This window comes from Argopecten irradians, chromosome 6 (assembly GCF_041381155.1).
Source record: "Argopecten irradians isolate NY chromosome 6, Ai_NY, whole genome shotgun sequence".
In the NCBI taxonomy this organism is placed as follows: domain Eukaryota; kingdom Metazoa; phylum Mollusca; class Bivalvia; order Pectinida; family Pectinidae; genus Argopecten; species Argopecten irradians.
Window position 1 is genome coordinate 28,509,991 of NC_091139.1, and position 12,463 is coordinate 28,522,453.

The 12,463-nt window shown below is 34.5% G+C and overlaps 1 protein-coding gene across 1 annotated transcript; it reads right to left on the minus strand.

Moving 5' to 3' along the window:
- Positions 1-1,660: 1,660 nt before the first annotated feature.
- On the minus strand, positions 1,661-8,998 carry LOC138325541 (fucolectin-3-like). The gene is made up of 4 exons (XM_069271286.1): positions 8,661-8,998; positions 7,579-7,788; positions 4,516-4,761; positions 1,661-1,761 (listed from the first exon to the last, which is right to left on the minus strand). Exons 1-4 carry the CDS (start codon positions 8,737-8,739, stop codon positions 1,685-1,687), a joined length of 612 nt encoding a protein of 203 aa, XP_069127387.1. The 5' UTR covers positions 8,740-8,998; the 3' UTR covers positions 1,661-1,684.
- Positions 8,999-12,463: the final 3,465 nt, after the last annotated feature.

The window sequence follows — 12,463 nt, forward strand, 5'->3', positions numbered from 1 at the left end:
TCCTGGCAACTGTCACACATGGTGACCGATATCCTACTACCGGGTAAACTTGACAAGTGCTTTATCCTTTATATACGATCTGAATTGTTCCACATCGAACAGCATTTTCTAAATTGACCCCGAATCGTAATATTTCTTTGATTATAACGTCATTCAATCCCGCCAGCATATGATGTCACATTCATTCTTCTTATTGTGGTATCGTCTTTTTCATCATGGACTGATAGAATCTTTTACTTCCTTAAGATTGTGCTACGAAAACTCAAACCTGAAGGGTATTTCATCAATGTTAATGAATGAATATTTTCCTGAGCAATAACAGTAGCGTCTCGCATAATAAAGTAAATAAACGGCAATTTGCTTTCTGTTTGAATGTTCATTCATAAGCCAATGGTTTCAGGCATAAACAAAATACACGGTTAGTATCGTACACTATACAAGTATTGCACCAAAATAAACCTTGTATTGTAAGATACTAACCTTGTATTCTCTTCACAGCGACCACCAAAACTGTGGAAAAAAATTTTCATAAAAAATAAGGAAAGATAATAATGACTGTAATGAAAGTCTATCATACGAAAGAAACAAGGGATGAAAAATTCAAGGAGGGATGCACAAAAACAATAACAAGTGGATGACTGTCCCTGCCACATCCATCAAATTATTCCACCTGCACAGTCGCCCATCAACTCAGAAATGATGAAGACAACGCCTGGCGAAACAAACCAACATCATACAGCTTAAATGAATTATACTGAAGAAAAATAAAAAATAAAATTACAATCCTTAGCTCTGAGTTTTTTACAAACAACTTCATGGGATAAGAGGAGATGAAGAGAGTTTTTTTTACAAAAACACGTATTAAGAATATTTTTTAAGAATATAATAAGATGACCATTTCATTCATTTTTTGGCTTAGCTCTGAGTTTTTACAACAACTTCATTGGATAAGAGGAGATGAAGAGAGTTTTTTACAAAAAAACACGTATTAAGAATATTTTTTAAGAATATAATAAGATGACCATTTCATTCATATTTTGGCTTATATCTCGAGCAAACATAAATATCAATTTATCTACTCATCGTTGACTACTAAATATGTCCATGTGCACTAAGCGCTTGGATAAGCTATTAACACATTAAGTACAAAAACACCGTTACCTGTGGCGATTGTTATGTTCTTATGATTATTGATTCACACCCCTGTTGAATACAATTTTAGAATGATTGTGTAATATCGTTATGGCTTCAAATCATATCAAGTTGGTAAATCTATGCATATAGACTTAAAAAAAGCCGTCATATCTTCATAAATTATAATATTTCGTTCAGATCCATGTTATGGGCCATTTTTGTAAAAGGGCCACATGGAAACGCCAAATTTAATAACACATCAAAATTTGACCTCCTTATAACGGTGGAAATTATCACAATTTGCTGTGTTCTGTGATGGAATTGGGACTGGTTGGCGTCATGCAATCCAACCCGAAATTCAAGTACATGTACACGTATACGTAAAAAATTCATTGCAAATAAAATTTATATAAATTTCTTTCGTGAAAATTGGAATGACATAAAAAGTGATTTTTATCTTATAGTATATCAGTTAGTTCGTTAATACGTTAATATAAAATAGCTATTATTATTATTAAACACTTACATAAGCAGTATCCAGTTTACTGCGTTACAATTTCCTCCGAAGTAAGTTCGGTGGGCATAGATTGTCACAATTTCCAGACCCATATCTTCCTTTTTGACATCCTATGTAATGTAAAATGCAATAAATATCATATTTTTGTATATAACCATTTGAATTGAACACCAATTATTGGACTTACTTTTGTGGTCAATACATCTTTCCTTAATAAAGGGCGTATTCATGAAGATATTTGAGGAGCTTTTATCACACACTATTTTAACAACGAAAAACCATTCAACAACACAATAAAAGGTATCGGATTAGGATCTAAGGGAAATAAACGTTGTAGAGTTCTTTCCTTCAGGTACAGTCTTGAATACAGATAGTGGACATCAAGTAATATATGATGTAAAAATACATATTTTGCCATTTTGATAAGAACGAAACAGAAATGGGAGACATTATAGAAAATGAACGGATATGATAAATATTCTAAATGGACAATCCATTTAAATATGAAAATTAGCTGTCGGAGCGGTACAGTTAAACTAGTACTTAGAAATTCCCATGATCAAAGATAATCAAATCGCTCCGTTTTCTGCTGCCCTCAGTGATAAGCAAAATATTTTGTATGAAATTATCTTTGCACATTGTATGCTATCTAAGACATCCACTTGTTCCAGGCACATGGTCATTCCATAGGTCAAATGGTGAAAAGGGAAATATTTAGGCTTCCAAAAGTAGATATTGTAGTTGTTTAAAACACTATGTTGACATATATGAAGGTAGACATCTCCGAGACAAGTTCTACTAAAGGACAGATTAGGTAAACTTTCGTTTATGGAGAAATAAAGAACATGATATCCCAGGCAAATATTTATTTGAGCTAAAATGAAAAAAAACATATTACCTCCATCATAACTACAATATGACGATAAAAATATTACATCTTTCACAGACATAGTAAATACATTCAATCAATTACTTATTGAACTCTCAGAAAAGCTTGGTCTAGACGATAACTTAGCAATTATTGGAGGAAATGATATTATAGAAAAATACAAAAAACCAAAGAGCTGATATCCATTGAAACTGTCAACTTTATCAGAACTCGATGTCTAAAAGTTTCTCTAAACACTAATAAGGCATTTGGAATAGATGGCATTGACCTTATACTATTAAAACTGTCTACACCAGTAATCACCAAGTCAGTTATGTATATTTTTTAAGTATTACTACTAATGTATACCCAGATCTATTTAAGTGTGCAAAAGTTACCCCTATTTTATTAACAGGGCCAAAAGAGTGACAGACCTATCTCAATTCTGCCAACACTGTCAAAGGTATTTGAAAAGCATGTTGTAAAGCAAATATATAGCTTTTCTCCATACTAAAAACATTCTTCACGCGACACAATCATGCTTTCGTCCATAGGCCATTCCTGTCAAGCTGCCTTAACGATCACATTGTTACATGAACTGAGTAAAGGTTTCATCACCGTTGTGGTTTTCTAACAAATATTGAAAGTAAGTTTAAAACGAAATAATATGCTTCGTAATGAACAAAACACTAAAAGTAATATAATTTCTACCGTACGAAAAAAGCCAGGTTGAAACAAGAAAACTCAATCCTAGCTCTTAAAATAAATGATATTCCTTTTAAAAATGTCGGCAGTCACAAACTGCTAAGAATACAAGTTGATAATTCTCTACATTGGAACACCCTGTTTGACAGTTTTCGTAAACTCATGGGGACCAAAATATCACCAGTATTTGCAGTATGAATGCCTATTAGAATGAACACTATGAGATTTTCAAACATTTCAGCTATTATAAACGACACAACTCGAACATGCTGTTCTCTACTAAAATACACAATCAGGCACCATACACGGCACATTACATAAAGAGGGGGGCGTCTTTATATAGCGTTAGCATTGATGATAGTTTAAACATATCTAAATAAATTTTAAGCACCACTATTGTCATTTTAAGGAATTATATCTTCGTATGTATTAACTGGTGGCTTAACAGATCATAATATATTGATGTTGTATTCGGTCAAAGGTATTATAGCAAGCAGACCTCTTATTCTTCAAATACACCCAGTCTATTTTGTGTGCATGATATACTTGAAAAAAAAACCAACCCGTAATCAAATCACTTAAAAGACTACGAACATGTCAAATACGTGGACATGGTTTTGTTTTCTATACGACAGGTGAAAATTAGGGTCAATGTTCTTTTCTTATGATAACCACCAGCTACTACCTACAAGTAAATCCAACATATGTATGACTCTAAAAACGAAAAAGAAAACACATTACATATTGTATTTGAAACAGAAGTTTTTTCAACTTGTATAACATTTGGCCTTATTTTGCGTGTCAGAGTTAGGGCCTTATAACATAAAACCAATCTGATGAGGATAAATATCTACTTTTTCAGCAGAAATATCAAAACAATGTTATTAAAATAGTATTGTTACAGACTTTCTACAGGGTTTCAGCTGTTTCTGAACTCAAATTCATGAGGCCATGATTCTTATGTAAAAACTACAAATATATTATTTTAGTCCACTGTTGAATTTAACGAACATTTCATCTTTCACCCTATGACCTTTCATCACTGAAATGACCATGATTCCAAAATACATCGAAGATTTTGAATTAGATTCATGTACAATATTACGCTTACATGTACATATGTATCAATGAGGAGACAAAAAACACTCCGTTAGTATTTCTACTGTAAGAAAACCTATATATATATATAAGTCGTATAGCTAGGTGCTTTATTGCTGTATATTCACAAACATTCAAAGTTGTTTTCGTGGAATACAATTGACACTGATAGAGAAAAAAATATCCAACTTACCGAAAACCTGGACCTCACACAGTTCCAGAACAGAGTAATTACCATACCAGGCACGTAATGGAGGTGTTTCTCTTTTGTTGTAGACAGTGACATACCGAGCTACACTAGGACACTCATGTGTCGGGTTTAAGCTGACGTCACTCGATAAACTGCTGTTATCCTTATAACAGAGAATTCCTTGTGTGGGGCTTTGGTAGAGTTTGACACGTAGAGTGAGTATCCACCAAAATCGATACTCAGAATTGGCTAAAGAAAGAAAAGTTAGTTTCCAACAATGGAGGTTGCAAGCATTTTGTTTAGGTAAAAACATATAATCAGAAGCTAAAACACACATACCTTTTATAATACATCTCATTAATTTCCGATGAGATTTCGATTAAATTGCTTCATGGATAAACGACAACTTGGGTTGAACTATTGTTTAATTATGTTTGGAAAAAAACACCCGTCCTATCCATATTGAAGTTACATTTTACGCTTTATGTTCTTATCAGAAAAAAAAGAGAATAACGATAGATTTATTTAAATGTAAGATTTTAGCTCTTTGGAAAAACTAGTTAGCTATAGAATTACTGTGATTTAACCGTTGCATTTTTTTTTTGGAATTTTTTTTATCTATATTTTGTACTATTCGACACACTACTTTGTTATGTTACCACAGTTTTAACTTCCGTATTTATCTTCTTCAAAACTGATTAGCGTGATAGTTGCATTTCTATCTGGGAGGCTGAAGTTGGTTCCGAGTTCCGAGTTCCGAGGTCTGTTTTAGCTAAACGGAACTCAGAACCAGTTCCGAGTTCCGTTTAAGTAAAACGGAACTCGGAAATGGAAGTTGATAGAAAACTAAATTAAAGTGGATTTACCAATATTAATCCATTAAAAAAGCCAACAGGCAACATTTCTTATATGTGCAAAGCATATTGACAACTTTTATCTGAAATGATAGAGAAGTTTTACTCAAACGGAACTAAAATGATAAAAAAATGTCCTTAAACGGAACTCGGAACTCGGAACCAACTTCAGCCTCCCTTTCTATCTTGATTCCGTAAAATTTGAATAGTTTGTAGCGCTTGTTGTTATTCGAAGCGACCTTGATAATGCCAAGTCCAGCAATCTTACCAAAAAATACTTTTCAAGATATTGTTTTGTAGCAAATTGTAATATGAAATAGTTTTACATGATTTTGGTGGCAAGTTTGAAAATGTGTGCAAAAAGTCTTCTTTATAACTCAAATGTTTAGTTTCATAATCAATATGTTAGCATCCCAGCTATATATCTGGTTATTTCTGGAACATTTATAAAGTGATGAAAATATTCAACATGACATTTTTGTAATTATGGCATAGTAACTCCTACTCCAAATATTCATATTGGGAAAAAGAAATCGTCCCTACTGTCTGATTATATTATCATTCTTATAGAGCAATTTCCCTTGAGTCGATAATGATAAAGTTGGATATTTGCTAAGTTTGCGAAACTGACAGATGATCGCGATGCTTTTATGGTATTAATATTCACTAGTTGCTATGAACAAGGAAAATATGCTGCTCATTAAGGATAGTTTAGGCTCGACCATGTCATGTCATAAGTTTCTCATCAGTCCGACATCAATGGAAAGCCTTACGGCTTGTAATTATAAACATATTGTAATGTTTACATTGTAATAGCGCGTCTCCACTCCCGGGACCAGCGTCGAGGGGACGTCAAGTTTTGATTTACAATCCCCACGACACGCTCAGCAGACGAATCCCGAGAGTAGAGACACGCACACACGCGGATCTGATTACAGGCAGCTTAATCCCAAGTTCTTAAGAATGTGTCGGAGCAATTAACTACACATCAACAAACACTTACATAAAGTTAAATGGAGATTTATTATACTAAGTAATATATAATATACAAGTAAACGATAATAAAGTAAGAATAGAGAATAAGAGTATTTACAGATTGTACCTAACGATAACACTAGGCCCCACAAGGACCAACACCCCTTCCTATTCCCTCCCTCCTCCCAGCTAACTCCACAACAGCCCCACTCCCTAATCTACGTTTAACACCCTAAGTGTCCTAACGTATACGTGTGCTGTTATAAGCAGTGCGGCCGCTGTTGTCAGGGCCTAGTAGGCAGGGGAGGTATCTCCCCCTGGGTGTTGGCCGGTTATCCGGCCATGCAAGTCGTCCAATTTAATGAATGAATGAAGAGTTTTACGTGCCGTAACGCCATATGTAACGTTTCGGGGCACGCGCCGTCCAATTTAGCTGTGAAGCCCCTTTTATGATCCCTTCCCCATGGTACTACATGCGACCTTGCACACACATTCTGATTGGTCCAACCTTATTGCATATGCGCAGTGAGCTCGGAAAACTCTTCCGGCAACTCCCCAATATCCTGTAGTCTCGAGGGTAAACACTAAGTTAACCTAGACTGCCCAAGGATACAAACCATAGTCGCTATAATAATACTCAACCAGAAACGCACGTGGAATGTTTATATACATAGCCCGAACCTACCGGTGTCATATCAAACAGATGGAGAACAATGAAAGAGACCATAGCAATTATGGTACATACACTAAAATAATAAACACCATACATCATATAAGGCGAGTGACCTACATTCCCACAACATAAATGGTAACATTACCAATGGAACATTCTAATCGTCTTCAATTTACAAATCGACTGTTATAAAAATAATAATTTTGGTCGGAATTTTCATGTTTCATTCTATGACCTTTGATCACTGAAATAACCATGATTCCAAAATAGATAGAATATTCTGAAGTAGATTCATGCACAATATTACGCTTACATGTACATACAATGTATGTATCACTGAAGAGGCAAAAAACGAATTGATACCCTCCGTTACTTTTGCTACTGTAAGAAAACCTATATCTGTGAGTCGTATAGCTTTATTGCTGTATATTCACAAACATTTAAAGTGGTTTTCGTGGAACAAGATAGACACTGATAGAGAAAAGAATGGCCCTACTTAGCTTTGGTCATTGCATCTAATGTGTTTAAAACCAAATGTCAAACCTTTATAGCCCTTTTACTTACCTCTGTAGTATATTGTGATTCTCTGTATCGTCATCGCCTGTTTTAGATCCACTCGCCACCAGGCTTGTTTATAATGACCAGCCTTGGTATGAGTACAACAGTCATTGTTTATGTCTTGATTGGTACACTTGTCTATAGCTTTTCCCGCTTTCCAATTATCTGTTAACTGATCGGACGATTGGCTCGCAAAACCCATTGTAGCTACATTGACTAGATTGAGGATAATAAAACGTATACAAAACAACATGCTTCTTATAAAAGACGTTGTAATATTACAATATATATGTATCTTAAACGACCAGTGCAAAAGTTGTGAAAGTTATTAGTTTTCTGTGAACGCAATTGATAGCAAAGTTTAAGTATAGCTATATGTCTTCGTGATAATCCTACTGTTATTGTCGGCATAAAGTATCTCTGTTGAATCAAACTTAGTATATTCAAAACCGCTGACTCAGGTTTGGCAAAATTGATACAGATAAAACAGTAAAACTATATTTGTGACAAAGTATGGCATATTTTTAGATATATTAAAGATATTATTTATGTATTTACATTGTGTAATAGACAGTTTTCAAAATATATGTAAGAAAACAAAATGTTCATTGACGTTTTTATTGATGTATACATTGCTATATAAATCAAACCTATTTACCTTGCACTTTACATATGTGTAGAATAATTCGGAGAGTGATAACTCGTCTTACACATATTCAGATCACTGTTATCATCTGTAGCTCCCTGGTACGCATATATTGTAAGTAATCCCGCGATGAAGTTCACGTATATTGATGTTCTTTAAGTTTCCATTTACGATTGATTTATTCATAACTCTATGTATACCAAACACAGTTATACTAGCTGAAAACCTATATATAAGTCACAAATACGATTTATCACATTTGCCGTCTTCTTATATTACATGTACATGTACTAAAATTTGCCGTCATGATAAGACGAATTAGATGAAACTTAGATATCACTTCTAAATCATACTGATTTGCGACAGGCTGATATAAATAAATGTATAAAGTTACTTATATCAAAGAAAATGTCATATACTTAGAAATGAACTTCCAACTTACTTTCCGACCTTGTTGTTTGTACGAAGAACAACATGACTAGGAATATCTTCCAGTACCGTAAACCGTTTCTGGACGACATCTCCGTCTTAATCCTCCTCTGTGTTATTATTGTACATGACGACCAGGAAGTACATCGGAAGGTACACACATAATTAAGAAAGTTTTACACCGGTTTACGCTTCACCGGGCATCACCTATACGAGTTTATATTAGAACAGATCAATAGATCATTGTACTGTTAGCTTAAGTTCGATAAGGAAGTTGTGAAATACCCGTGTACATTTTAAATGGCTTTGGAACTCCGACGAATCTAGACTAGGCTATGTACAGAAACAACGCACTTTAAGAACGAGGAGCAGTGTACAAATAATGGTTCGGAAAAAAATATACATTTTATATAGGCTAAGTATGGTGATATATACCTTAAGTAGGAAGAGTAACCTGTTATAACTACACACATGTAAATCGATTGTTTTTAAAAATATTTTGCATAATGATTTTGCAAACACTATTATGAGATATATCTATTAAACGACAGAAGTATCGCGCAGTAGGTATTCAAAGGACAATAAGAAATGTCAATAGATATTTTTTGATAGTCTGGGTTTCATATTCACTGTATACGTGTATAAAGAATCCACGCATTCATGCTACCCTACAGTCTACGTCAATGTTTTATTATTGAGATATCAGGTGACATTTCTCTTCAAATGGTACAAGAAAAACATCTTCCTTCTTTAACAGATCGTATTTCATTCACAATTTTCCAATGGTACAAGAAAAATATATTCCTTCATGAGCTGATCGTATGTTATGCATAATTATGCAGTGCGGATAATGCGCATTCATCATTATCATGCTGTTTCGGAAAAAAATTATATTGAGGATAAAGGCTCCCATAATATATATTTTTCAATGAAAGTTTGATCACATATGACGAGTTAATTTCCGTCAGGTGAATGAAGTAATAAAGTATACAGTGAGACCGGCCCTTATACAGACCACCATCCTATTAAAAACGTGTATAAAGAAACTTTTTCCTGTCCCACCCCTAAAGAGAACTTTCCCTGTCCCTGGGATGGTCTTCAGAGACAGGATTGTCTGTACATATTTTTTTTGCTTTCGAATTTTTGAAACACAGAACAACATAGGTTAAACGCACTACTTGCAAGATATTTAAGTGATAGAGTGAGTAAAAATATAAAAGTATGATATCTTGAGAGGTCTTCAATCAAACTTATGAGGAATTAAATGTATTACATGGTATATGATAATTATGGTAATGATTAATATCCTAGTACAGATATTTTTTCTCTCAAAGTGGCACGTTGGAGATAAAACAAATATCAGATTACCTTGGTCACAAAGGGAAGTTCACAAAGTCAAATAAAGAAATGTGACTGTAAAATAAGTTTAAATCGTGATCAATACACGGCAGTCGTGGAAGCGACGGAAATCATTCGCTTGTAATTTTTCCTCCGTGTGTTACTGATACTATATTACTCGATATACTGTGTAACCGATTGTCGAATGGTGAATTTTTAACCCCTTCATCTGAGGGAATCTTAAAGATGCTCCACCGCTGACAAATTGTATTTTTTCACTATTAAAAACAGGATCAGACGATTTAGTATTTTTCTTCACTTACAAAAGTTACTTACTTTACACCATTACCACCTTTGAAAAGTTTAAGCTTCTAATTTTACTTCTAGTTAAAAATATGAAATATAATTAATTGCATCCCGAAAAAATTCCGTGTCACTATATCCTATATGGAAGGAAGTACTGATTGCGCATGCACCAAAGGCGAAATGAATTATTCTATACTATTTTTTGTGTTAATTAGGCATATACATACACGATTAAACACCAATTATTGTTCAAATGATGAATATCATTTATGCTCTGTCGGCGGTGGAGCATCTTTAAACATAATATACAGATATAAGTGTATTTATATATGTCAGAGACGAAAGCCATTTAAGAAAAATTGAATGTAATGTTGAAAAGGCTTCATTTGTAGTTGGGGAAAAGAGTAAACTCAAGAAAACATGAATCTGTATTTTACTTTTTTTCTGCTGTTTTGTCGAACTCCATTTGTATAGGGCACATCATCAATTACAAAAGTTGACTAAATCCGGACCTGTGTGTATATTTTGATGTGTTATAAAGCTTAAAAAACAACCTCAACATATACAACATATGAAATGAAGAGACGTCAGATACGATAACTACACTAATCGTTCCATCGGAATGAAATGTTAACATGACAATTTTTAGCTATCAACCCGCTCATAACCGCGATTTGAGTAATAAGAAAACCCAATGATATAACTTGCTGTCATTTTTAATGTGAATTACTCTAGGCGCGATCTTTCGATTAAAGTAATCGTCTAAGCTACGAAAATTTAAAACTAGGAAAATTTTTGATCGAAAACCCAAAAAAGAATGTTCTACCAATTGACTTGCTTCTGATGTTTAATCTTTTCCAGTCAATTAACTTATAGACAGTCCGAATAATCATAATCATTTCTTTGGGTCTTTGAAATAATTATAAAGAAAAACGACCACAAGACGGTCTTGGAAAATGGTCTGGTATTTCGCAGGTTCCCCCCAGGTAAATTTCACATGCAGATAAGATATTCCGGGATCCCGGCCGCCTCCCTTCTGATTCTGACCAATTGGGCCAACGAATTGTCGCTAAACATGACTGAGGAGGAAAGGGAAGGAAACAGAAGGGCGGGACTCCATACAATTATAGTAATTATTACATCATGAAAATTGGTTTTACATTGTAAAACCTCAATTTCATTTTAGTAATCATTACCATAGCTTTACAATGCGATTTCGTTTTATCGAAGTGGAGATTCCGAGGCCAGGTAGCTCAGTCAAATGCAGGAGACAAGCTGTTCCTTGTTCTTTAAATAGCTACTCAGCAATTAATTTGTATCAATTTCTTTCGGTGTATTACTCCTTTTTGTTTGACGTTTTGGTCAAATTTACACATATTCAGTTGTGTTTATTCCCATCTGTTCTGCGTTTTTTTTTTTATTTAATATTGTCATATTTTTTTTAACTTCTTTTTATGCTTTTTTTTTCATGTTCGGCTGTTTTAAACTTATCCACGTGTCTGCCGGTGTACTATGCAATCCATCATTTTAGGTGACGTCTCGCTCTTTCGGTTTGTTTACGATTTTTCGGTTTTCGTTGCTGAGGCTTCGTTCCCGATTTTATTATTAGGTAGGATTGTTATCACGTAAGAACCTTTTAGTGATTTTTTAAAAATTTGTCTTATGTTTTGAACGATTTTTTTACCTAGTAATTACCTATGTATTTCGTAGTGTTATGCCAGGTATGTTTCGCTCTGGACAACGTCAGGGCTTGGATCACGGGTGTTCCCATTTCTAAGAGGAATTGACCCACAGGCTGCTTGTTCCCAATGTCGGCCATGTCATGAATCCTTCCCTTCTGAACTCTGTTCAGTTTCTGGGGCTCATGGACAGTCCTGCATAACATCTTGGCGATCTTCGTCCTCCATAAGAGGGATCCGTCCTCATCTTACGGGAGGAGAAGGAAGCAGTTGTTATTACTAGTATTGTTTCTGTCCCTGTCTCGGAAATTCTTCTAGAGATCAAGGGGTAGTTCCTTCTATCCAGGTTTTTCCTGGAGTAAGGGAGTGGCAGTCTGACCCCGACTTAGCTCAATCTAGGGTCGCATTGGCTGGAAATGCTTGTAAGGTTCCATGCTTGCATTTGGGGAGGGTCTAACAGCGGCTCCGGCCTTCCTGTTTGTGTCCATATGTG

Bases quoted from the DNA above. Each gene is read 5' to 3' on its own strand.
- LOC138325541 (XM_069271286.1), bottom strand. From the start codon at position 8,739: ATGTCGTCCAGAAACGGTTTACGGTACTGGAAGATATTCCTAGTCATG. The intron at 7,789-8,660 runs GTAAGTTGGAAG...TCCTCAATCTAG, and splicing joins ACAAACAACAAGGTCGGAAA to TCAATGTAGCTACAATGGGT. The intron at 4,762-7,578 runs GTAAGTAAAAGG...TTCTTTCTTTAG, and splicing joins AATCACAATATACTACAGAG to CCAATTCTGAGTATCGATTT.